We start from the raw sequence: 26,836 nt of genomic DNA, 5'->3' as shown, positions 1-26,836 counted from the left end.
AATAAACTCACATTCAGACTATTAATCCAACCAGCATCATTAGATGCCACCACAGCAAAACCCCATCACTGTGCGTAAAGGCTAGACAGCTAATTTAATGTGTCACATCATGGGAAAAGTCCCACAGAGAGAAGGGAGAATTTGCTTTTGACTTGCTTCTGTCCTCCTACCTGGACTTGCCCTTTCCCCATGATTTTGTCCACGATCTCGTTGTCGTCCTTGTTGAGCATGCTTTTGTCATAACACTTCTCGTAGCACAGAATCCGCAGGAACTGGGAGCCCTCCAACTCAATCTCAAACTCCTATTCAACGTTAAAGACAGAAAACAAGGGAGAGTGAAATGACTGCTAGTTCAGAAATGAAGCAATGTTAAATAAAAGGTAAAATCTTGGTGACTGACCTCATTCCACTGTGGCTCTGACGTGTCTCTGAACACTCGAGTCTTGGCCTTGCTGACAAAGTATCCGAATGAGTCCACTTCAAGGGTACAGTATAGATCTGAGAGGAAACACAAAGAGGAGAGACGTCAGCCACAGCTCTGGATAAACATTTATGTTTCTTAACAGCTCTATCATAACTGTGATGACACATGTAAATTATGATAACTGGTAACATAATCTGTGTAACAAAGCGGTGTCAACTGACAGACACTGTTAATCACTGTTTTATCACCTTGCAGTAAAAGTGCAGCAGTCAAGAGTTATTGTAACCATTAAATCAGACATTTAGTGGAGAGTGATGTCAGTGAATGCAGATGACAGTCTTTTCAATAAGAGGAAAACATAATCACAAGTCAGTGTGTTTATTTTTGTACATAGTAAACCATGTTCTGACACTAATTTACAGCCACACAGATCTGCAGCTTCATTACCGAAATAACCTAAGGTGAATTCCTCTGTCACCTAAACATTAAGACCAAAAAAAAATCAGCAAAATGCAAAAAGTTGAAATCCAAAAGCTAAACCAACAGTCCAGAGGACTATCAGTTACCTATGTAGGGTTGCAGCACACTTCTTAAAATAAAATTTATGATCTTTGAAGCCTTTAAAAGACCCAACAAAGAAAGGAACACAAAAAAGTAGTACCATTTTTTCCACAGCATAGTGTTGGTGCTTTTGGATTTCATATGGAATTCAGTGGCTTTGATTCCCATTATGCCTTGTTGAAAAGCTTCTTTCATAGCCCCCAAATGTCCATAATGTCTCTAAAAAAACTCTTTTTTTGTGTTTTCTCTCTGACAGAAAAGTAAAGTTATTTTAATGACTTTCACATGTTTCAACTGTTAACGTTTTGCAGTCTTCCTGAAACATCATGACTCATCTGAGGAAGACTCAGTGGTCGAAACATGATAAGGTAATAGAAACATTTGCTCCTCTGTCAATAAGACAAAGCAAGGATAAATATACCTTTTCTTTTTGCATGTCTAGCAAGTTGGGCCTTCATCACGGTTTTCCTCTTCCAATCATCTACCCTCATTTCAATATTGACACCAAATTCCTTTAAAGCCTGTGGACATGTGTATTACACTGCTGTAAATGCTAAGATCTTTGTAAAACTGACAAATCACACAAAAATAAGAATGAACATTCTCACAATTAACAGTTCTAATGGTAATAAACCGCAAAATTTCTAAAATCAACTGTAATCCTTCTCCTTTTTGTTAGGCCCGAGCATCAACCAACGGTCTGCGAGGACCCTATTGAATCTGTAAGGATTATTGCATTTTGAAATTTCAATGTTTTACATTTAAATCAGTTCTTGTTTTTATTTTGGATTTTTGGACTGCCTACAACAAATGGAAATTGACTTCCTGTTTGGATACAGACCTGCTTGTATTTAGAAAATAAGGAACTTTAGGTTGTGACATGAACTTAACTAAAGAAAAGGGAACCTATTACATATTGAAAAGGGACAAAAAAAGAAGAGTAAAAAATGAAACGTTTGTTAACACAAGGTACAGATAACACCAGATCTGTCCACTGGGCTGTCTGTGAGGATTTTAAAGTGAAAAAAGACATTAGAGAGCATTGATGGAATTATTTAGCATCACTGTGGCTGCAGGGAGATGCTATAGTGACTTAATTAAACTGTAATGAAAGGGACAAATAAAGCACGCAATTAATGTGATTTTAAAAATGTAATGCACTTTTGATGGACCCTAATCACATAGCAAGAAATGCTTTGATTCTTCAATCCTAATTAAGACGTATCTTAAAGGGATACTTCAACATTTTGGCAAATTCGCCCATTGCCATAATTCCTATAGTCTTAGTAATAGGTCCGTTTCCTTTAGTTGTCCGTGCAAGCTGTTTCTAGATCTGGGGGGTCCGTTAAACCAGCTGCACTGCGAACGCTATTTTAGCAGACGGAATTTTTGCTTTCCCTCATCAAACTCATCAAATACACAATCCTACAACTCCAAAACGCTCTCGTCGACAAGTTGTGACCTGTACATTCACCACGCTATGAAATAATCATGGAACATTATGAGATGGAGATGTTTTAAAGTTAAATGCAAAGGCTGCTGCACTGTGTCACTCCGCCCAGTGGTTTACTCAAGAAATAGTTCCGAGCATTTGCTTCATATGTCGTTATTTTACATAATTATACGTTATTATATGCTGCAAATTCAATGAATGACCATTATTAGTTCTTTACAACCTACAAAATCTTTTAAAACTCTGTTTTGCATACTAATGTGGAACAGTGCATTTTGAGGTTTTTATTTAAAAAAATAATGGTTATCATTATGAAGTTTGTTAAAAAAACATTTGAATTATGCTCTAATGGCTGATGACTTGAAAAATATTCTGACTACCATTTGCACTAATATTTTGGAAAATAAGAGAAAAATGTCATTTGCATAATAATGTGGAAAGTGGTGTAATTACTTGTGAACTCATTTTATTGTATTCAATATGCATCATACATGCATATATCTATATGATGTTTCTAGCTATGTGCTCCGTGGAAAGTCAAAGCATGCTGCTTAGTTAACCCAGGGAGCATCTCTGGGGCAGAGCCTTCTTTGCCAGGTAAGACTATCGTTAAGAGTTCAGACTAGACTGGCAGATACATTTTTGCGATAAAATAGTTAAATGTATGATGAGTGTTCCTGAATGAACAATTCCCATAGAAAACTTGAATCTTTAATTCTGAACACAGTCAAAGTTGAGAAACTTAAACCTGGTTATTATATTCCTATATTGTTGTTGTTGTTGTTACTTGGAGGATTTGTTTGTAGTAAAGAAAACAGCAGCTGATTTACCACAAACTGTTATTGGCTCTCTACAAAAAGTTCATATCAAAGTACTACTGTGCTGTTTTTGTCAATATGTGATCAATACCTGATCAGTATTTCAGTATAAAGCAACACTTTCTGGCACTTCTTTATATAATGTTTGTGCACATCTACATTAAGGTTTATGAAGTAAGTTTGATATAAGTGCTGCAGAAGCCCGAAGAGAACATGCCTCTATACATTTTGTTCCATTTTCCTGAAAACCAGTGTTTCCTGGTTGTTTTCTTGAGGCTTGACCTAATTTTTTTGTTGTCTCCAGACAACAGCGCTTGTTTTCTCATGCTAACAGGATAATTTTCTTGAGATCCAGAAAACAAAACTGCTAACAGTGCTAGGCCAGACAAGGGCATATGATATGCTGCCATTGCTTGCACTTATGGGTTAAGTATAGCTATGTTTGTTTTGAATTTTCAGCTAGGGGGAAAGGAGGTAAATAAGTCAAGATCTTGAGAAAACATCTGGAAATGACTTGCTATCACAGGAAAATTGAGTAAACAGAATGTACTGATGCATGTCAGCCTCTGCCTCAGGAGTGTTATCCACATTCAAACCACTTATTTGACTAAAAATTGAAGAGTCTTAGATTTTTTTTAACAAATGTGCATTTAAATTATAGGGAAAAAAAGTATTCCATCAAAGTGAAATAGTCCTTTAAAATCTTGAGATGTTGTACTTTGTAAGCTGTCAAGACATCAATCTCCTGCCTGTAAAAACCCTCAGAACCAGTTCTCCCCCCTCTACTTTTTACATGGTCACACCACAGCCATCACTCCCCAGAGATTGCCCCACACTCAGTTCTTACATGGAGCAATTAAAGTCTGTTAATGTGTTTCTTTAAACGCTGCTGCAGTGGTTCCGGCAGATCTCGCTACCGCCTGTCTGTAAAGTGTCTATAGTATGTCCTTCAGCCCATACGTGATCCCTTGGGTAAACTTGTATCTGACAGCATGATGGATGGATGGATGTACGGATCGACCTTTCACCAGGAAAGTCACGGAGACCGGGTGAAGGAGACAGAGCTTGGGGGGGCTGGCTGCATCTTATATGCATATAATGAGCACGACACTTGAAGACAGACAAAGAATATGTTTACAACATGTGAAACAACAGCCTGGTCTGTGCCTGTTTATTGCTATGTTAAGATACCAAGCATACCACCTGGGTGAGCTATGACTGAGTGGAGCAAACATCCACATGTGTACCATAAAAACAGGTCTATACAGTACAACAGACTCCAAATCCATCTGGTTTCAGTCTGTCTTTGTTTGTTTTCTCAGTGTCCTAAAGGCTCGGGCATAATTACTCCCAATGAGGACGAGATTAGCAGCAGTGGTACAAGGGAAGTTCAGCAAAGGGGAATTCAGCGCCTCCATATGGGGGATATTTATGAAATTAAGCATTTAAAGTTCACTTCCGTTACACACAGGCAGGCAGTAGTGTTTGTGGCAGTCAACTTTGGTTTGATATTAAGCATCAGAAAGAAAATACACAAACCAGCTGCTTTAGTGATATGTGAATGGGGAGACAAACTAAAGTATCAAAGTTAACGGTGAGTCACAACTAATAACTCAATAAAGATGGGACATTGTGTAAAGAGGAAATAAAAGTACTGTGTGCAAAAAAACTGAAAGCACACATTTGAAAATAGCACAAAGAAAAACAACATTGAAACAAAGAAATTTCATTATTTTTGGGAACATTTATATGCCAAATTGGACAGCCAGTTTGTTTCTATTTAACCTTATCAATGCTGAATGTTTTATTAGTTGTTTTTTAAACATTTCACAACTTTCCAGTCTTTTGTTGCCCTGTCCACATTTTTCTTGTTAAGTTTGACTTGCCTCATCTTCAGAGTATGCATATAGATTTTAAGAAAACACAGAAAAAAAATCTAAATTCCAGCATTTGATAAGTGGACCTTTTTGGTGTTTTTTATCAGATATGAGGTTTGAATGTTTTACAAATCATCACATCTTGAATGCATTTATACCATCAGTGTCCCAACTTAATTTTAATATGGGTAAGAACAAATGTTTCAATCACATTTTTTGACACCGATCCTCTCTTATTTACTTTTGCAGACACAGGAAAATTTTGGCATCACTCACTACAGTGGATGACAAAAGAACCAGTGTTAACATAGACTACAATGCATTTTAGTTTACAATGACATTCTAGCTGTTCTGGGCCATAAAAGCAATAGATGGTAAAATAACAGAGTTAACACAAATGTCAGTCACTCTGTCAAATGAGTGGAGTCACCTTGAAGACGCTTACAGAGAAAATATGAAGACCAGACTTAAAAAGGCGTTTCTCTGCATACTAATAGCATACAAAAGCCTTGATGACTACGCTACTGTCCTGAAGTATACATCTTTGTTAGGTGTTTCGTTTAGATGTCAAAATGTGATCATCAGAAAGGTATTTTAATAAAACACTATACACAAAGAAGCATATGCCAGTACTCTGTTTTCAAAAACTCATTCTGTTAAAACTCACCAGTAAACAGGGTCACATTTTGAACCGAAACATTGCTGTTTTCCTTGATAGTTTCACCCATTTCAATGCTTCTGTTATAAAGGAGGCATTGCTATAAAACATGGCTTCAGTAAATGATTTGAAATTCTGACATTTAAAGCTTTCTAAACTTCCCATGTACAAAATGTGCACTACACAGGGGCTTTCAGGTGTTTTGCACTGAGGAGAAGCTTCCCTCTAGAAGCTCTGCCATTAAGCCCAGAATGGTGACTGACTTTGTCCCACCTCCACACAGGATTGCTGGAGCTCAGTCAGAGTGACCCCCGAGTTCTTGGTCACCTCTCTTATTAAGAACCTTTTCTCCTGATTGCTCCATTTCGCCAGGCAATCAGTTCTGGTTGTGCCAAACTTCTCCCATTTGAGAACTGTGGAGACCACTGTGCTCTTGGGAACCTCAATGCAACAAAATTTTGTGGAGCCTTCCCCAGACCTGTGTCTTGCAACAACCCTGTTTTCGAGCTCATAGACAGGATCCTTTGACCTAATGGCTTGGGTTTTGCTCTGACATGCATTATCAGCTGTGAGGCCTTCTATAGAGAGGTGTGTGCCTTTCCAAATCATCATGCCCAAACAACTCAATTTACCACAGGGTGACTCTAATCAAGGTGTAGAGACATCCCAGCAACAATCAAAAGAAATGGGAGGAACCCTGAGCTCATTTCAAAGTGTTTTTGCAAATTGTCTGAATACATATGTACATGTGATATTTCTGTTTTCTTTTTTCAATTAAATTACAAAAAAATGTAAAAATCTGTTTCCACTTTGTCATGATGGGTTTGCTTGTTGACAGCAGCATCAGTCTGTAATATAACAAAATTGCAGAAAGTGAAGGGAGTCTGAATACTTTCTGAATGTACTGTAAAGTAGTAAGGGCATTTCTCTGGGACACTATAGCTATTTTAAAATTCTTTTCATCAACCATCAAAGATGAGTGTTTTCTTAGTCCTCAGCAACTTTTAACCACTTGCTGTTTGCTCCTGAAGTAAATTTCCTCTTCATCTGAAATGGGTTTAAGCTCCCAGACCCAAAAATCAAACAAGGCCAGAGAGTGCAGATTTAGGTCTTTTTATGTCCTCGCACTGCATCATGGAGGGGTCTGAGAAGTAGGACACACTAAAAGAGGCTCTGGAACACCATGAGTTTTCATTTTCCTGGCAGGTCACCATCAGGCTCAGAGTATGAGGGGGATGTATTTGTCAGCATGGGGTCTCTGACCCTTAAATGCAGGGGTTAATGGATACCATCCTCTTCCATCTCAATCAACTGAGGCCTGCAGCCCTTGTGGTCCATGTGTGTTCTTATACAGGAGGCTAATCTCTGCCTGAGGCTGTGTTGAATGTCGGGTCAAACTGTGGATTCACAGAATTGGAAGATGGGTGATAATCAGTTAAAGTAATCAGAGGCTACAAGTCCCAGACAACTGAACGGTTAACTGTCTGAATGTTTGGCTTCAGGAGAAAATGTTCTTCTGAAAGCAGAAAACAAGAAAGAAATTCTTTTCACTGAAACCAGAGGAAGAAAGTTAATAAAAACACATTTAACAATAATCAGGAATGCGTGCAGCTGTGGCTGGATTAGATTACATGAAAAATCATGTGGACACTCTGGGCAGCGTTTTGCCATTAATTTTTACAGAACAGTGGCGAGTGTCAAAAAGTCTTTGGTTCTGATTCAGGCAATAGAAAAATAACCTCAAGGAATACAAAACTGCTCAAATAGCAACAGCACCATTATTACTTTTTCAGTCATATTAACTGAACTTCTACATTTCTAGCTAATGAAAGCAACTGCAGATTTCTGGCACTTTGTTCACCTCTTTGTTCCACTCTGATCTGCACATACTCCTCTGTCCTCTGTAGCATGGACAACAGCAGCATGAAATCCTTTAGCTACAGCAGCTGCTGAACGCATATGCATGGTTTACAATTCATAAAGCCACTAGCTGACACTTAAATATACACAAATACATACACCTTTTTTTAGTGGAAAACTTGTTTGCACCTCTCTACTTGCTCATGTTTTCCACTGATTTTTTATCAGAGTATTTGGGAAGTGCTTGACTCTCAGCTCCTTCCTCTGTGACCCAGTTTGACTACTTTGCCCCAGGCGGATTTTAAAGCCCTTTCCCACTGGTGGCGGTGGTGGTGGTGGAGATTGTTGTGACACAAATAACACAACTCCAAGACGATATTGGGGTAAATGCTAATGTGACTTTTCAATCAAAAGAGAAAACACAGAACGGCTGTTACTGATGATTGCATGACTACTTAACAATCTTAACCACCGAATAATGACTGTTATTTTCATCCATTACACATTTAAATTCCGATTTTTGATATGGGAATGATTATCACATGCATCAAAATGCAGCTCATGCTGTTCACACACTCAGACTATAATGCAAATATAAAAAATACCAACACATGCGTTGCTAGTGGAGCTGATTGGATAAGTATAAAAGCCAGATAGAAATGTGCTTTGGTTGGAAATGTCAGCCAATTTGAGCCAATTACATAAATATCCTTAGCTATGGTTTCTGTTAAAACCAAATTCTAGAGAGCACACAAACATGCATAAAAACAAATCGGCGGGGGATGAAGAAATGGTTCTAGCATACTAGCAGCACTGTCTGAGGCACATGTAAGAGAGCAGCAGCCGAGCAGTCAGCGGAACAAGAGCTATGGTTAATTTAAGTTACAGCTATTTTTGTTAGCAGTATTTTTAAGCCATTTTGTCTCAGAGACAATAGATATCCCAGAGTTGGAGATGTGGCCATTGCACTGAGGACTAGACTCCACACACAGGGCGCTTGCTCTATTGCACAGCTAACCTATGCCCTATATTATGTTTTTATTTTAAATTAAAAATCAAAAGTGCATTTTCAAAGTCAGAGGAGCAAAAATTGCTGCATTACTCAGCATACAGTCCTGTGCATAAGTTTTAGGTATGAAGGGCATCAAGGATTCACAGAGGGGCCTGATGTGATCTGGTAATACACAATGACATCCAGAGCACAACTGGGGATGTGTCAATCCTCCTTACATCCTTATGTTGCCCTCAGGCGAGCTTACCTGCCACATTTTAGCCTTACTTCAACCTCAATTCTTAGCCTAAACATGCATAAAAGTTCTGCACAGTACTGCAAATCTCCATTTTCAATCCAAACTTGATTTTATAATTTGCCATATCATCATCTCATTTAGAGATGCAGAGCTCGTTTAGATCATGTACTGAGAATTGCTGCAATATATAGTACACAATGGACCCCAATCGCAGAAGAGCAGGCCTACAAAACAACTTCGTTGCACAACATTTGCAGAAAAGGGCAAATTTTATCCCATAATTAAGAGACATTTGGAGGAAATTGAGCATTTTTTGTAATTTGTTTGGTTGGACTTAACAATTGAGGCTGAGAAATCAGTTTCAGGAACACATTTCTATGATCCCTGGTTTTAGAAAAAAACAGTCACCCCTGTGCTGAACATGTTTCAGATAGTGAAAATATAAGAATATATAACCAAGTTTCTTAGATGTTTTTAAAACAGTAAGAACACAGTCTTGACACAAAAATCACAAACCATTACAAACTGAGACAGAAATATTTGTCATGCCCCATACACAGAAGCTCATCTTCCAAGTAGGTGGTCCATCTAGCATCCCGTTCTCTCCAAATAATAGCAAAAATCTTTTTTTAGTGAATTTTATTTTGAACATGTAAAAGCAGAACAACGAAAAATGGTCATATACATTTAGAAGACGCATACAAGAACACTTAATGATCAAGATTACATGTTTGAAAAGGAGCGGGAAGAAGTACAAACTCATTTAATCCCACCCCTTCCCCACAAATTACAACAGTTTACATTAAATTTCCACAATAATATCATTCTATAAAATAACTTTAAATGATGTTCCACAAAATATAGATAAGCTACAGACAGCAACAACCTTTAAGTTAAGTTTTCTATATATTATAAATGTTTTGGCCACTTTAGACATTATCTAAGTGTTGATTTTTATACTCTATGTATGCCATTGCAAGCCTCTGTGCAGCTGTCTTAAAGGTACATCCTGTTCATTTACTCCTTCAGCAAATGTAAATTACAAGGGCTTCTGATGGGTTTGTAATCAGACCAAAGGTTCAAGGACAGACTGAACTTAATTTGAACTTTCTGATCACGAGGCTCGGACTCAATCTGAACTATATGTTCAAGGTCTAATTGGCAGAGGTGGAAAAAGTGCATGACTATTGTATTCAAGTAAAAGTACAGTTACTCTGGTTAAAACTAACTTAAGTAAAAGTATAACAACTGGTCTATAAATCCACTCAACTAGAATAAAAACTGTGCTTCACATCTGTGCTCCTGCTGGTGATAACTGTTCTTCTTGAAAAAGCTATTCTCAGAATAGTCCAGACAAGAGTTAGCATGAGTGATGGTCCAGTCAGGGAGAGCCCCTGACTATAGATTGAATGTTTCCTAGTCTCTCTTTAGGAAGGTAATCTGGGATTGGGACTCCCAATCCTTAATAGTTATTCCAAATAAGAAAGTGTCAATCAGCAAATATAAACAGAAATTCAACGGTCCAGGTTCAAAGTAAACCCTTGTTGTAGTTGGTATTTCAGGGTTTTAAATTTTAACTTTTGAAGTTTTCTGATTATGGAATCCTGTGCTATTGCCATTTAATTGTTAATCCTTTTGATATCTTAAATAAAAACCCATAAAATTGTTTAAGCCTCTGGCTGCTTTTTTGCCTATGCTGAATTGAGACAGAGTACATAAGCACACACTTAGGCAAGAAAGTTATTTACACATTTTCAATAGATTCTTCATAGGAGTCATCAGCTTTAACGTTTGGGTAGATTTCATTCAGAGATCCTGTGTCTTGCCTCTGGGTAAATTTAAAATGATCCACACATTGCAACATAAGACACATCTCACAACAAGCAGAAGAGTTAGGTAGTGTTATGGATACCAACTTAGCTGGGGCTCTGCACCTTAATAAAAATGCTGCAGCTCTCTCAAAAAGGGTGCATCAACATTAACATGCAAGACTACTAGAGACTCAGAATGGCTGGTGGTCACCCCACCAAGGCTTCAGTGGTATTTTTTGCAGCATGGGATGGTGCATTGTCTCGCATGAAAACGATTTAACTCTGGAAGGCACGGTTCCTATTTTTATACCATGGCAGGTAATGGGCAGTTAGGAGCTCCACATATTTTGCTGAGGTCATTTTGACATCTTCAAACACCCTAAAGGGGTCCACCTCTTTGCTGACGTTGGAGCCTTGATGGGACATGGTGGCCATTCACCAACCATCCAGAACTCCATCTACCTTGACCATCCAGTGAAGCATGACATTCATCGATGAATAACACTGTTTGAAAATAAGTCTTCACATATTTCTGAGCCCACTGCAATCGTTTTTTCTTGTGGGCATTGGTTAAGTTTGGCTGAAATATAGCTTTAGGCATATGAGCAAGCCTCTGAAGGATCCTGCATTGAGAGGTTATTGGGACTCCAGTGGCACCAGCAGCTTAAAAACCTGTTTGCTACTCATCAGTGGAAATCTTAATACAAAGAATTTGCCTTACCTGAACAAACCAGTTTGCGCTCTGAATCACATACAGATCGTTTCACAGTACAATGATGTTGGTGTTTTCATACCTTTTGCACGATACGTCACTATTTCACGCTTTTTATCTGCAGAAATAGCTCTTTTTCCTCCATTTGCATACCTGTGACTTGCTTAATAATGTGGAAAAACCTCCTTAAGTGTTTCCCTTTCAACAGTCACAATTACCATAAAACCCAATACCCCTTAGCCCACTGAATCATCATCAAATCTCAATTCAAAGAAGGAAAATAAATAGGCACATAAATATTAAAAAAGAGAAAGATGCAGTATATAAAAGGTTGGCTGAACTTGATTATTTCAGCATCATGAGCACAGCTGTACTATAAACTCAGTCACACAGACATAAATAAAACAGTCACACACGCAGCAAAATTCCAACCTAAAAACACAGGTGTTCAGTGGTAGTGACGATTCACTTTGAATGCAGCCAGGATATGACTTAAATAAAACAACTGTGATATGTAGAACTGTGTTGTAGTTATGGCGACTGAAGCTATTCTAAAGCTTGAACTATGCATACACTCACTGATCACTCCATTAAGAACACCTGCTCATCTGCTTGTTGATACACATATTTAATCAGCCAATCACGAGGCAACAGCCAATACATTTAGGCATGTAGACAAAGATGATCTGTTGAAGGTGAAACTGAGCATCAGAATGGAGAAAAAAAGATGATGTTAAGTGACTTTGAATGTGCCATGGTCATTGGTGGTCTGGCAGGCTTTCATGTTGTTTAAACCAGATTCTGACCCTACTACTTGAATGTCACAGCAGAAATAAAGACCCATCAATTTGTTCTTAGCAAACAAGACTGGCCCCCACTGTGGTCTTCTGCTGCTGTAGCCCATCTGCTTCAAGGTTTAACATTTTGTAGGTTCAGAGGTGCTCTTCTCCAAACCTTGGTTTTATCAAATGGTTATTTGAGTTATTGTAGCCTTTCCATCAGCTTGAATCAGCCTATTCATTCTCCTCTGACCTCTGCCATCAACAAGGTATTTTAGCCCAGGGAACTGCTGCTCACTGGACATTTTCTCTTTTTCAGGTAAACCTTAGAGATGGTATTGTGTGAAAACTCCAGTAGATCAACAGTGAAATACTCAGAGCAGCCTGTCTGACCCCAAGAGCCATGGCACATTCAAAGTCACTTGACTCACCTTTCTTTTCTATTCTGAAGCTCGGTTTGGACATGTCTGAACACACTGGTTTCCACCATGTGATTAACAATTTGTATTAATTAGCAGATACATACCTAATAAAGTGGACAGAGCGTGTATTATCAGATAGTTTTATGTCCTCTAGTAATCAGACAACGATTCCTTTTAGCATGTTTTTAAATATTGTGGGATGCCTGTGCTGTCCATGTGCTTCTCTCTATCTTGGTTTTCAGCTCCAAAATATCGCCTTTAGTCACGTGTTCTGCTGGACTCAGTGAAGAGGACAGCTTGTTTGTTTACTTGTTTCCTTCACCTGGCAGGAGTGGGTGGTTTGAGTGATCCCAGAATTGACAAAATAAAAAGCACTTGGAAGGATTTTTGCTTGCAAAAAGAACCCAGGGAACATGCTTGGATGCCATTTCAGGTTTTATTAGTTACATAAGCTGCATGTACAGTGTGAGTAATTATTTTCCTTATTAACCCTGCCAATTTTTTTAGTAAATTCTGATCAAGGATGATTTTAAGCTAATTTGTTGTGAAAATTCATCAGATTCAAAGCTCCTATATCTGTTAAACAGACTGTAGGTGTTTAGTTTAGGGATAAATGCCCTTAAATAAGTAGGGATGCCATCATTGTCACTATAATGGTGATCCTGGAAAAACTCACATTACCCACCCAGTACTACCTCCATGGTTTACATGCCCCACCCTGCTTCTATATACTTCACTGGACACACTGACATTAACCGTATCAGGGAAGCTTCCCAACTTTTCTTCACGCACATATACACACTGTATGTTCATTTTAAACCCTTCAGCTCTCTGCACTCTATCGAGGATCAAACGTGCTTTCAGAGGAGAGAGCTTTCCGATCCATTGCCCGGGCAGTTCTAGCTCTCACATTCTGAAGGCTGTCATGGTAACTGAGCAAATCACATTCCTTCATCTCGTCCTCTCTTCCAGATATTTAATATTTGATCTGTGGCTTGTGCAACAGGGCACAAAGTGTACCGCAAGTCCCAGCTGTCCACTGCTGACACGTCTGAGAGTGCACAGCGGTGCCAAGATCACACCCGGCTGATGAAAAACACACACATCTGCACTCATTGTTATACAAAGGGACAGTTGTGTAAGGTAGGAGGTATCAGTGACAACTGGTAATATGTTTGCCAGCAGCTCTGTTTCAGAACTCTCACTCCCTGCTATGAAGAATTGTGGAAGTTCTTTTTTTTGTGTGAAATTTAAGTCTCATTTCTAAATAACAACAACCACACAAATTCCACTGTGGCTTTCACTTCTTCTCAGAAATTTTTCCCCTCTCTCTCCTGCCCTCTATGATCTTACGCTCCATCCATCCATCTGACCATCTCTGTACTGAGCCAAGCAGGATGGAAACTGCATGTGCAGCCCGCAGTGATTGACTGGATCATGTGTTTTGCTGGCAGACATGAATGCACAGCAGCTATGTGTAAGGGGATGCTAAGCTGGAGTGTGGTTAAAAAATAAAACGAGACAAAAAAATGCTGTCTCTGGCTGACTTACTGGCTGACTCCTTGAATCCTTTGGCAGAGTGGACGATCACATGCAGAAAGCCGTACAGGCCTGGAGTCTCCTCATCTGAAAAAAAAACACAAGCACAAAGAGCAGTTAGTCCAGTGCCAAATGTACACATGGAAGTAAGTGCTGTATTAAAAGATCAGCTCAGGAAGGAAGTTTACACATACAGCAGAGGAAAGATGAACTGTCATTGCAAATTATGATGGAATGACACATTTATAACTTCATTTAGCAGACAGTTTTGTTAAAAGGGCATACACCTGAGATACAACAAGTCAAGATCCAGAAAGGAGGAAACTAAATCATAAAGTACCAACTAATGGCTTAATGTGCCACTGTGATCAGATGCTATGCCAAGGGTGTGTAAGAGATGATTTTTGGCTGATCATGCTGCTGCCTTCATTAGCAGAGGTGTGACTGTGCATGCAGGGGCACCTGGCAGTAAAGACCTGCAGTAGCCAATGTGTAATATATAAAAGCCTGTACCAGTGTCTACACTCATTTAGACTCAGAATCACAACCAGGGTTATGGCCAAAAATGTCATGAAAATAACAGATTTTTAAACTTTGATATAATTCCAGTAAAAACCAAACAATATCAATACCTATCTCATAAACATGGCAACAAAAAAGAAGTCCCATGCACCTTAGATTGTCTTATTTATAGTTTTCATTGACCAAACATTGCAGGCAAACTGCCTTACACTGATTTAATTGTAGTTTTATTATATAACTACATTGTCAATGTCTTGCCAGTGTAGTTGTATAATTTAGACAGCAATCACTCTCTCTTTTGCTCACAGCAGCCTGTGGTTGAAAATATGACAAAAAAATCAAACAAAATTTTGGTTACCATCAATCTTTAAAAGACCAGAGATTTTATCATTTTAAAACACACAATATTAAGAGATATCAAAGTACTGAAAAATGAATATTTGATTTGGTGCAAAAATAGAGAAGACTGAAATACTTTAAAGTATATAAAAAAAAAAGCTGAGGAGAGCAGAAGTTAAACACAGCTTATCAACATAAAATGAAGTGCGAGTTAAATTTGCTTGATATTGAAGACTGGGTGGTCTGAAGTGTGGATAAACTAGTCATTTTTTACAATAACGTCAATGTCTGATCTCACACAGTTACGCAACTGAAGAGACATAAACATGATGTATCAGACAGTGTACCCAGAAAATAATTTACCACAGCTCCTAAGTGAAAACTAACTGTTATCACAGCCTTCCTCAGATCAGTATCACTCCTCAGATCAATAAGCAGTGCCTTCTTCTGACATAACATCTAAGCTGGATGATGACAGGAGGTACGTGGGTGTTCATGGGTGTTCTTTCATTAGGTGGCCTGATGTACCCCCTAATACAGATGAAAAAGAAACATGGAGGTTTACGTTCTTGGTCAAAGCCTTTTGGAGCCAGGCTGTTTCCTGGTAAATAAACGCAGCAGTAGGACTGTTCGGAGCTCCATTGTAGGCAGCTGAGGGGAGAGCAGTCGGCCCCCATGGGGTGTTAACTGTGAGTGTGTTGTATATAAGCAACAGGGGAGTTCCTTGGGGTAAAGGTTTAAAGGTTCTGCCCTGTGGTGGCCTTTTGTCTAACAATAATGGACTTTACAATAAAACCTGTTTAAATCCATTTACTCTTATGTGATAATTGAAAACTACACCATCAAAAGAGTGAGATGAAGTAAAGTATGTAGGGGTGTTATTAAATATCCTCTTGGAAACATTCCTTCCCCAGCTGGTCTCCATTTAAACCCCTACTGTGCTTCCTGCGTCACATGCCACCGAGGTGAGTGTTGAAAGTTGGGCCTCCACTCTGTTTTAACACACAGATATGTGAATAAGCTAAGTAAAATAAAGGGAGGAATAAATGAGTAAGCAAAGAAGGCCAATTTATAAAGCAACATACTCTACCAGCTTACCAGTAACCTTATAAACACTAAAACTATGAGTTAAGATCTTATGTGGAGCACATTAATAGATAAGGAGACAATATATGTTGTTTCCACAGCTGAAGAATCAAAAATGCTGTGAAGAGTTAATTAAACATTTAGGGAGTTGCTGGAATATTTTATTACTATACATTTGACTACTATCACTGAAATATTAATCTGAGGAATTCACTGCTTAGATCTGGTCTTGCTCCTTTAAATACATCCCCTTAGTCTTGTTCTTTTGTACATGGTGGAGACCTAAAATTACAGAAGGCAATACTTGTTTTGCTTGAGATAAACTCCCGTCAGGGCATATCACAAACCAAAAAAATATTAAAAATATCCAAAATGTAAATGTCAACCAATATGAAAAGCTGGAGTTATAAAAAATTAAAGCCTCCACTATTCTTGGAGGGATTTGGAGGTTTGGTAATTTGTGCCTGTTCATTCTGAAGAGCATTTATGAGGTCAGACACTGATGTTGGACGAGAAAACCTGGTTTACAATCTCTGTTCTAGTCCATCCAAAAGGTGCTTGATGGGGTTGAGGTCAGGGCTCTGTGCAGGCCTTTCAAGTTCTTCCACAAAAACTCCTCAAACCTTCATAGTCTTTATAGTCCTTACTTTGTACTATAGGACAAAGTCATGTTGGAACAGAAAAGGGCCTTCCTCAGACTGTTGCCACATAGTTGGAAGCATAGCATTGTCCAAAATGTATTGGCATGCTGCGGCATCAAGACTGCCCTCTACTGGAGATAAGGGGCCTTGCCCAAACTGTGAAAAAACAGCCCCCCAAGCATCTTAACTCTCACAAACTCCTGATCCAGTAAGGGGATTATTTTTAAAAATTGAGGGAATAGCTAGCTAGAAAAAAAATGTGAGCTATAGCATTTAAACTTTCAGTAAATTGCTAGCAAGAAACCTAGGATACTGAAGCTCTCAGTACTTTCATATGGTTGTACACACAGGAGGCAGCATTAGGGGGACAGAAGTAAAATACTAAACTGCACAGAGAGAACTTAAGCTGTTCTCCTTTGTACAATAGTTGAAATATAAAGCAAAAATTTCCATGATCCCCACTTGAAAAGTATTGGATATCAAAATAGAGGCTCACAAGCACAGAGATACCATTGTAAAAGATTCAAATATATTTTCTTTGTAGAATGAAAGACATATTATGAATGTGTGCATTTCACTGTCAGCTCGGTGGTTGTGTAAGTGTACTGTGCATCCATTTGGAAGCAGAGACCCTCGTGCCATTCTGAGAGATCAGAGCGGGTTGGCCAGATGGCTTTAATGTCACCACCAGACTGTGAAAGCACTGCAACGTGGAAATCTGGAGCGAAAACAAACATATAGGAGCACGGAGCTCAGAGTGGGCCACCGTCAGCACACACTGCGTGGCATGGATTGCTACAAGCTAGATGGAAAACATATTGTAACCCAGATTCTCTCTTGCTTTGCCCCCTCCTTTCTGATTATGTGGCTTCTTTTTGTGGCTTCTGAGAGTATAATAATGGAGGCTTTTGTGGGAATTTAAACTCAAAGAAGAGAGGGGCAGAAAGAAAAATGTAAGAATATGTGTTTATGTAATTGTTAAGAAAGAAAGAGAAAATACAAAGACAAGAGGAGAAGAAGAAAGGAGATATTTAAAGCTTTCTTACCATCTTTGTTACTTGTGACAGGAATGTTGTGGACAGTTCGAAGTTTGAAACAGGAGCTAGTCAGGACCTGGAGCTCCACAGAACTTAATACACACGACTGCAGATCTGGAAAACACAGCAACCACACAGCTGTGGTCAGACTTTTTTGTGGCCCGGCTTGTAAAAATTGTTTGAAAACCCCATAACTAGATGCACACATGGTTTTCCAAGGGCAGATTAGTCAAAAATGGTGTTAAAAGCCTGTGTTACCTTTCTTCTGTAGTTTCTGGATGCTTTCTCTCCACTCTGACCTCTCGTAGTCTGAGGAGAGGAGGAACAGGTAGCTCTGCATACACAGGAAAACAAAATAAGCACCCAAAAGACAGGCACATAGTGAAAAAATTACTACACACCTAATAAAACATAAATTAAAGGTAAGACAGTTGGATGCTTGAGTAGAATATATTTTAAAAAGTATTCCAAAAGCACTACAACAGCTATAATGTCGAATTATCTCACGATCCTAAATTTGGAAACCCTTATCTAGAGATTTAAATTGTATCTGCCTCAGAGTGCTCTTTTAAAGATAAATGCCTCCCTCTAGTGGTTACATCTCTGCACTGCAGCTACAGGGATGCAGCCATGCATGGCACAGACAGATCTTCACCTTTCCGTGTTTATTGTGGATGCGGAAGGGGATGGTGGGCGAGTGCAGGAGCAGCCATGACTCCTGCTCATTCATCTTCTTCCTCAGACGCTCCACACGACTCTGACCCTTGGGTGCTTTCTATGGACAAGAAAACGAAGAAAAAATTTCATTATATGCTGAAAATGATGCTTTAAATGTCAATATCATACTTTTTTATTTGTTTTTTTAATGTAAACTATATTTTAACACATATATTCTCATTCTGCAACAAGGAAGAGCTGGACAAAACAGCATAAGAGTTCTCATAAAGATCAAACAAGTGGCAATAACCAGGGATGCAGGATAACCGGATTTTTGCTAATACTTGATATTCTGATATTTACAAATGAATTTCAGCCAATACCGACATTGATACTGATATTGATACTGTAGTTCAGACTGAAAAATCTCATTCCTTATAAAACACAATTTTAAAGTTTGAGGCTGAACAAATTGACAAATTTCCTTAATGCAAACTTTAAAGTGTATGTAGGTGATGAAGAAATGACTTCAGCCGACAGAGATCTGTAAGTCCAGCCTAAACTCCACAAACTTGTTTGTTGGTAGGGCCAATATTTACAGCTTATATAGGCAGATCTTTATAGCCAAAGTTTCAATTGTTAATGTTGGCAGAAATTTTCATATCTACCAAAACTGACAATTCACTATTAAGCTAACATCTGTGGTACTGATATCATGCCAATAGTAGAGTATATTCCTAGCAACTACAAGCACAAGGTTTCATCAAGCAGTAAAATAGCAAATTTCAGCTTTAAAGCCTGTACAATCATCAATAAAATGACTCGTAAAAATGGTTTTAAAACCATCAAAGCTATTAAAATGTTCTTGTAGCTTGAGGTGACACTTCAGCTCAGACCAGTATGATGGAGTAAAAAACATTAAACCTCTCTACCAAAGAAATGAGACAAATAACAACGCCATGCTTTTTTTTTTTTTTTTTTTTTTTTTTTTTTAGGTTAAATCCATGGTAACTGTAACAGTTATTGGATGCTTTTGTAGCATGGTCTAAATGGTAGCAAAATGTGTTTTTTCTCTTAAAAAAAAACATTTTGACATGCTTTTCATGACTAAACTGAACCAGCAGCATCTTCCTTCTTTGAGGCACCAAGGGTAAATCTTACTCTGGCAAAGGTAAATCGAATGGGCTACTACTACTGACCCCTGAAATGTCACTAGCTACCTTAAAATCCTTAGCAATGATTGGCTTTTTACCTTGTCAGCCATTAACTGAAAGCTGTGGTGTAGGCAGTTTTTTCTTGAAGTTTATCACATTACAAAGCCCTTATTGGATTTTTTTTCATACTTTAATACAATAAAAGTGGGGTATATCAGAGTGGCCCTGTCCTCCTTGTATTATTTTGTCTGGGGCCCTTAGTGAAATAGTTAGGACACTCCTGTGCATAAACAGAAAAAAATAGAGGCTAGCTAACACAAAACTGAAGCTTAAACTAGTAGGCCATTTGTGTCCCTGGCTTGGACATCCTTGAGTTAGGGCTCCACAGTTAACTGCAGTTCTGATATATCATAAAATTAATAATGGCAATTAATTGTGAAAAAAAAAAATCTGAACTTAAGATAATAAATATCAAAAAATAATGTATTTTTTTTAAACATGCAACGCTTTCTTGTGTAGCTTGTTAACATTTAAACTAATAGGTGGGGGTCTGAGATTTATAGTCATCTTTCACATCCTTTTAATTAAGTTTGATGAAGCTCAAGCTACCTATCGTCTACCCTCACTTTAATTTGAGCCAATTTAATGGTGAGTATACTGCTTTTTGGATTTATTTTGGATTCAGGAGGGATATATTGCAAAGCTATTCTTTGAATGGACAGCAGATGGAGAAAGAGATGGAGCTAATGTGCACTTAACTTTTGTTCATTTATTACTTCATATTATTCTTAACCAATACTGAACAATGTTATCATATATCAAATGTATTTCTAATATCAAACAGGCTTCCCTTGAGTTCACAACTTGTGTATCATAATCTATAAACTCACTACTTTCTATACATATGAAACTCTAATAGGGGTATAATTTTAACTCATCTATTTAAAGATAAAAATAAGAACTGACATACGTATTAACGATGCCTTGTATTAAAGATGAAAAAAGAAAAAATATATAAGGCTACCATTTCTGCATCTGCTTACTGAAGTCTTTCTCGTCTTCCTAATAATTGTGTATAAGTCCCTGAAAGTGAGCACTGTGTTGTCAGAGTCTTGATATATAATTCAAAGATCTGATCTTGCGGTCAGCTTTGAAGGAAAACAAATACCCACATCCTCCCTGCCCTCACCAGGAAGCTGTGAGTCAGAGTCTGGATACAATCAGCTCCATCTCTCTCGCTCTCTCTCTCTCCTTGAGCCTCCTCTGGCTCTAAATACCAGCCATGGTCACTCACTGTGCCCCAGGGTGGGTGAGATTTAACGCTGTGAGACGGAATAACAGGAACTCTCTGCTCATGAAGCCAACTAAGAGTCTAAGCCAGAGAGTGGGGGTGTATTATGGAAAATTTGTGATGTTTGGAGATTTAAAGCATGTTTTCTTTTGACCTCAGTTACTGACAGTGCTGATAGAAGACATGATGGTATCCTCATAGTAATAATTTAAGAAGTAGGAAGTGGGGCGTATGTTTGCGGTGACATTTGCTTTTTCAGTCTCATTTTTCCAGCATTTGAGTATTTACATTGTGCCTGCTTTAACTTTTTTTTTTCACTGACTTCAGCAGGAAATTCCCAACTGCAAACATTTAACCTTATACTAACTCTATCTCAGACTGACAAAACTTTGGGTGACAAGTTCTGAGTTTTATGGGAAGTACAGTGCTTCCAGTAAGGCATCAGTAACACAAGGATTCTTTCCATGAACTATGAGAAACAAAAATATCAGTATCTCCGGAAATCAGCCAAAACTTCCCTCCTGAGTCACTTGATTTTGTTTCTTTTAATAATAAGAACAGCTGATGATTTACTAAAAGGACTCAGGAAGGTCCTGCTGAAAGAATTTTAAATGACTCACTCTCTGCTACCATGTGAACCTGGGCGCCTGTCTAACATGTTTCTGTATATGCCATTCCACCTTTCACACAACAAAAGCTCAAAATAATTCCTTTCTTGGCTCTATTGACAGCTGTTAGTATTCCCGTGGAGCCTCAGTATTTATGTTATGTGACATTTCCTGGTCATGAATCTAAAATTCATACTCTAACTAACTCTAGCATATATTTAGAATGAATTTGGCTGCTACCCTTACTGAAATAAATAGAAAACTGCTTGACCCAGCTTTGGGTCTACATTGGATCTACTGAGGCTAACCTACATTAGCTGACCCACTCTAGTTAAAGAGGTGGTTTCAACCCTGTGCCTTGACCTATTCAGAGGTCCACTTGCCATTTTTTTTTCTAGTTCCACTAGTCTTAACTTGGTAGTCCCTATGACAGAAAAAAGGACTGATTTATTCTAGTGCAACCCCATTTCCTAAACAGCTGGGACATTGAGTTTAAGATGTATTTTTCCAAAAACAATTACATTTCTTAGGTTTAGCATTTCAATTTCATGTCTTTGTGCTATTTCAAATAAAAATTTGATTTCTTTTTTTTTCTTTTATATTTTACAAGACCACAAAGCGATTAGTTTAGTTAAGTGGTTCCAGTCCATGTAGCATTCTTATATTGTACTGTAGCAGTGTATAACAGCTATTTCTAATTTTAGTGGTAGTTTCAGTCTTTATGTTCATTAGTCTAATGCCCTATTCACGCCGAATAAGTATTACCAAGGGACCACTGGTAATTTGTAATAACCGTGCAAGACATCTGTGATTTTAATCCTGTTAAATGACTATGTCCGTAATTTGTGGAGTAATGTTCTCCAGGGCAAATTACCTTCCATATTTTCATGCACATAGAGAATACTAATCCCATGCGAACTGGCATCTCTGTAACTTGGGTGGTAATTATGTTTTTTACTGTCTGTGCGACTTTTTCTGATCACGGCATCATAGGAAATTGTTCACAAATTTTGACACAGATAGGTAATAAATAGTACTTTTATTTCAGTTAACAGCTTCATCTTACTTTAATTATTTTGTAAAAACCCTGCTGTCCAAATGTGCGTTTGTGCACTGCTGCTCTCTTCATACGCACAGACAGTTTCTCTTTCAAAGTACCTGATATTGTATTAGTATTATTTAGCCGTTCATCTTATGCACAACAGTTTATAATTTGAAATGTGTGGCTCAACAGTGGTTAGAAAACAACAGTTGATCTGTGCGAGGAGGTTGGATGGGTAATGATCCCAAATATATAGAGCGCAGAATTACATCAACAGCATGAACTGTATTATAAATGTTAAAAGTAGCAGGAGATACACAGGTTATGCAACCTTGATGCATTGTGGAAGAGTTAGGGGAGATTGTTCACTAGGTTATTAGTCATGGATAGCTTGTTACATATCTAAAAAATGTTAACATATATAGATATACAGTATAAAGAGGGGAAAAACACTAAGCACACGTCTATTGTAAGCTCTGGTTCACAGTATGTAAAGGACACATGAGGGAAAAATCACCTGCAGAACACAATGTGCACAATATTGCTTTTTTCTCTGCATTTTCATTGCTGCAGCCATGTAGCACCCTTATGTTTTCAGAAATGTCTGTAAATTCTAGCACATCACAGACTTCACATATCCTGTGTGGATGCACCACACCAAACACTGACCTCACAAATTTAAAAATCATATCAACTAAGATACTTAGTCATAGTTTTAGTTGACAAAACTAACACCGTACTCCGTAAGATGTCAATATTTTCTTAATTATCAACCACATGAAAAGGTGGGAAAAAATATTACCTATTTATTTTAATAGGATCTTTTGTAAATTACCCTTTGCAAGCTAGACTCAATGCCCTACACTTGATTCTTTTTAATTTTTTTTTACATTAAATTAGATTAAAAGTGGTTGTAGTGCCCACTCTCAATGATTAAATGTTTTGATTGTTACTTTGATAGATGGCAAATGTATCCACTTATCTATTATTGTCTCTCTGTCAAGTCAATGTAAAGACAAAAAATACACAAGGTTTAGGAATAACAGGTATAAACTTCATCCTACCTTTTTTGGAAATGCACTGTTTGTTTTATATCAAATACTGCAGTTAAAATTGTAAAATAGCTTTATGAGAAAGCCTTGTGCTTGGCTTGCAATCAGTATGGGGTGAACCCTGCCTTTCATGTAATGAATGGCCCCTACAACCCCAAACGGGATAAGCAGGTAGCAGATAGATGGATGTTTTAAATAAAGAAAACAAGGAATGTCCACACAAACTGGCTATACTATTTAAGCCATAGTAATAGCCTGGATTTGGCTCAAAAAGCAAGCAAAAGGATTACCTTCTCTTTCTGTATTTCACTCTTTAGGACTGAGATTTTGATCTTCATCTCTTCAATCTCATGCTCAGGCAGAACCTGGATACTGGGGCAGGAGTCAGAGTCATCCAGGGTCTGGAAGGTCAAGTCTGCCAGAGGGATGTACCACTTACACTCATACTGTTGGTGGCGACTGCAGATGGATATGAAGGATGAGGATGAGACAGAAGCAAATATAACAGTCAGTCACTGAATCAAAGTATAAATCCATCCTCCTATTTAAAGTTATAAAATGTTTTGAGCATAAAGTTGAACAAATCACAAGTACAAAGGCAGAGAAGTAAACTGGTTAATAATAAAAAAAATCCTGCAAATTCAATCTGTCCAGATGGTCGTTTTCATGAAATATGCAAAAGATGCACCAATATAGATGTCATAATTTAAGAAGGCTTAGAAATACCATTAATAATGTATCTCTGTCCTAATTTTGGCAAAGCATTTCTAGTTAAGAGGTTTAAATGATGGTCTGAAATCATTACAGAAATAAAAACATACGATTACACTTAAAACGGAAACCTTCACAGCTCAGAGAAAAAGAAAAAAAAAACCCTCATTAAACATTCGTCCAGCGAAGCGACACTAATTGGCTGATAGGGAGCAGTACAGTTTAAGGTCAAACTCAAATTTAGATTAATTTCCTTTTTTTAGAAGCGTGCTTGTTTGACCTCAGATCTTAACACTTCAAAATATAGAATAATTTTCTGCTGATTCACAGGGACCCAAAGCTGTTCCAGAATGATTCATGCTCAGAGGAGCACTACTTCCTTCAGGGCTGAGGAGATGGATTTACATTGTCACTAATGAGACTTAAATTAGCATTCCTATATTGCTGCACAGTCAACTTGTTACACATGAGACACCTTCATCAGATGGTTTGATAATGAGAGTCAATACTGTAAATCGAATTTAACCAGGCTGTTGCTAAAATCTTAACTGAAATGTGTTACAAATTTAGTTTGAAGTAGGGATGCGCGATATTATCGGTAGTATATCGGTATCGGCCGATAATAGCTTAAAAAGTTAATTATCGGTATCGGCCGATAGTAAAATTTACACCGATGTGTACGGCCGATAATGTGACGTCATAATTAAGCGCACGCGATGACGCCGGACGTGCATCAACAACAATAAACAACATGACAGCTGTGTGGGAGAAGTCTGAGGAGTGGGTACAATTCAGCAAAGTAGCTGTTTGCATCGCTTGTAAAGTACATCAGATGCGTGGAGGAGCTAGGCAACATGCCTTTAACACCACCAGTTTAATTTCACATCTACAAAACCGCCAACCTGATGACTGCAAGGATTATAAAGAATGACAAAACTTCGTGCCAGGGAAAACTCGGCAGCAGCCTCTATTTCAGTCATTCAAAAAAGCTAAAAAAAATACAGCAGTGACCACCCAAAGGTAAGGAGCTGAAAAGGAAAATCATTGAATTTATAGCTCTTGATAATCAGCCTTTCAGTGTGGTGGAATATACTGGCTTATGATGCATTTAAAGCCCCGCTACATTATACCTAGCAGGTGCTTATAGCCTTACCTGAACTGCAAAACTTAGTTTCCAGTCACATAGAGAAGCTCCTCAGTAAAGCTAAACATATAAGCTTTACCACGGATATATGGACATCAAGTGTCCATCCTGTTAGCATGCTTAGCCTTGCTGCCTCTGTGGATAGATGAGGATTTCACTCTTAAAAAGCCTGTCACTCAAACACTCACAGGAGTGCTCACTCAGCAACCGCAGTTGCAGCCGCTTTTGATAACATGTTTGGGAAACTGAAAATAGAGATAAAAAGAACGTGCATGTCGTCCTACGTGACATGCGTGAAACATGGCAAAAGCAATGACGGATTTCTGTGTGCCGTCTCCCATGCACACTCGAAGGTGCACGAAGGTGTGTCCTGCATTGGAGATGTTTGTGTCAGTGTGTTGTTAGAGAGCTATTTACAGTGAAATGCCCATTAAACTTGGTTGCTTAGTTAGTTTGTGCTGTTTAAAGCAGAATCAGGAGAACTACTTTAGTTGAAGTTTTACTTCTGTTTATCTTGAGTCTCAGAAATTTAGAATCATAATTAAGCTCTGAACTATAGCTAGTTTTTTTTTTTTTTTTCTTTTTGCATTTAAGAATCTTTTGTTGTTGTTGTTGTTGTTGTTTAAAGCCCTTTGTCAGGAGTATCTCAGGGAGCCATCCTGCAAACTGGCTGAGAATTAAGGAGAATCAGTCTACATTTATAAGCTATTTCTTTTTTGCACCGTGGAGCTCAGTGTCAGCAGGTTATTTTGCTGCTGCTTATTGCCCTCAAAAATGCAGATGACTTAGGCTGTACTGTTAAAAATACATGTAAGCATGTAATACACATGTAACCCAAAGACATTACTTTAAGTTTGTCATTAGTGTATGGCTGTATTTGAAAAAAAAAACAAAACAAAACAATATATCCTTCAGTTCTGATAAAAATCAAATGTTTTGTCAGTTTGTACAAAAATAGACCAGACTGTCTTGCCAAAAAGTGGCAGGGTTGAACAGGGAAGGTTTCATGTGGAAAAAACTGCTTTTGAAAAGCTTAAAAAAAATGAAGCAAACACTGTTCTGTCAGTGTGAACAAAGGCTGAGAACAAAAAACCCAGAATGTTTGAATCTAGTCTCTTTTTGGAAAGTGCTACCTGCTATTTTATCACTGTTTAAAATACCACATATTATACCTTTAACCCCCTTGTGAGGAGTATTTTGACTGGTTATAAAATGTTTCATTTAAAGGTCATTAACTGGCAGAACTCCTCTATTATCCATGCACATCCATTGTTTAATAAACAAAGCCACTCCCAAGCCTCTAAATTCCTACCCTTAGTCCATTGTCAAGGCTTCTGTGCCTCTATGCTCTCTAGCCTTTAGGAAATATCTTTATTCCTCTTTGCTCC

General features: G+C 38.0%; 1 protein-coding gene across 4 annotated transcripts in view; it reads right to left on the bottom strand.

Moving 5' to 3' along the window:
- The window catches only part of abr (ABR activator of RhoGEF and GTPase), a 237,685-nt gene that overhangs the window by 66,158 nt on the left and 144,691 nt on the right, over positions 1-26,836 (bottom strand). For all 4 annotated transcript variants that reach the window (XM_041801080.1, XM_041801081.1, XM_041801082.1 and 1 more), the window contains 7 exons: positions 23,884-24,052; positions 18,445-18,564; positions 18,048-18,123; positions 17,799-17,903; positions 14,177-14,251; positions 401-498; positions 171-302 (listed from right to left, as the gene is read on the bottom strand). In XM_041801080.1, coding sequence (XP_041657014.1) covers positions 171-302; positions 401-498; positions 14,177-14,251; positions 17,799-17,903; positions 18,048-18,123; positions 18,445-18,564; positions 23,884-24,052 — 775 coding nt within the window. The remainder of the gene's footprint in view (positions 1-170; positions 303-400; positions 499-14,176; positions 14,252-17,798; positions 17,904-18,047; positions 18,124-18,444; positions 18,565-23,883; positions 24,053-26,836) is intronic.

The sequence above is a fragment of the Cheilinus undulatus genome, linkage group 12 (assembly GCF_018320785.1).
Source record: "Cheilinus undulatus linkage group 12, ASM1832078v1, whole genome shotgun sequence".
NCBI lineage: Eukaryota > Metazoa > Chordata > Actinopteri > Labriformes > Labridae > Cheilinus > Cheilinus undulatus.
The sequence above is the reverse complement of the archived record's forward strand: the minus strand, read 5'-3'. Positions and strand labels throughout refer to the sequence as shown.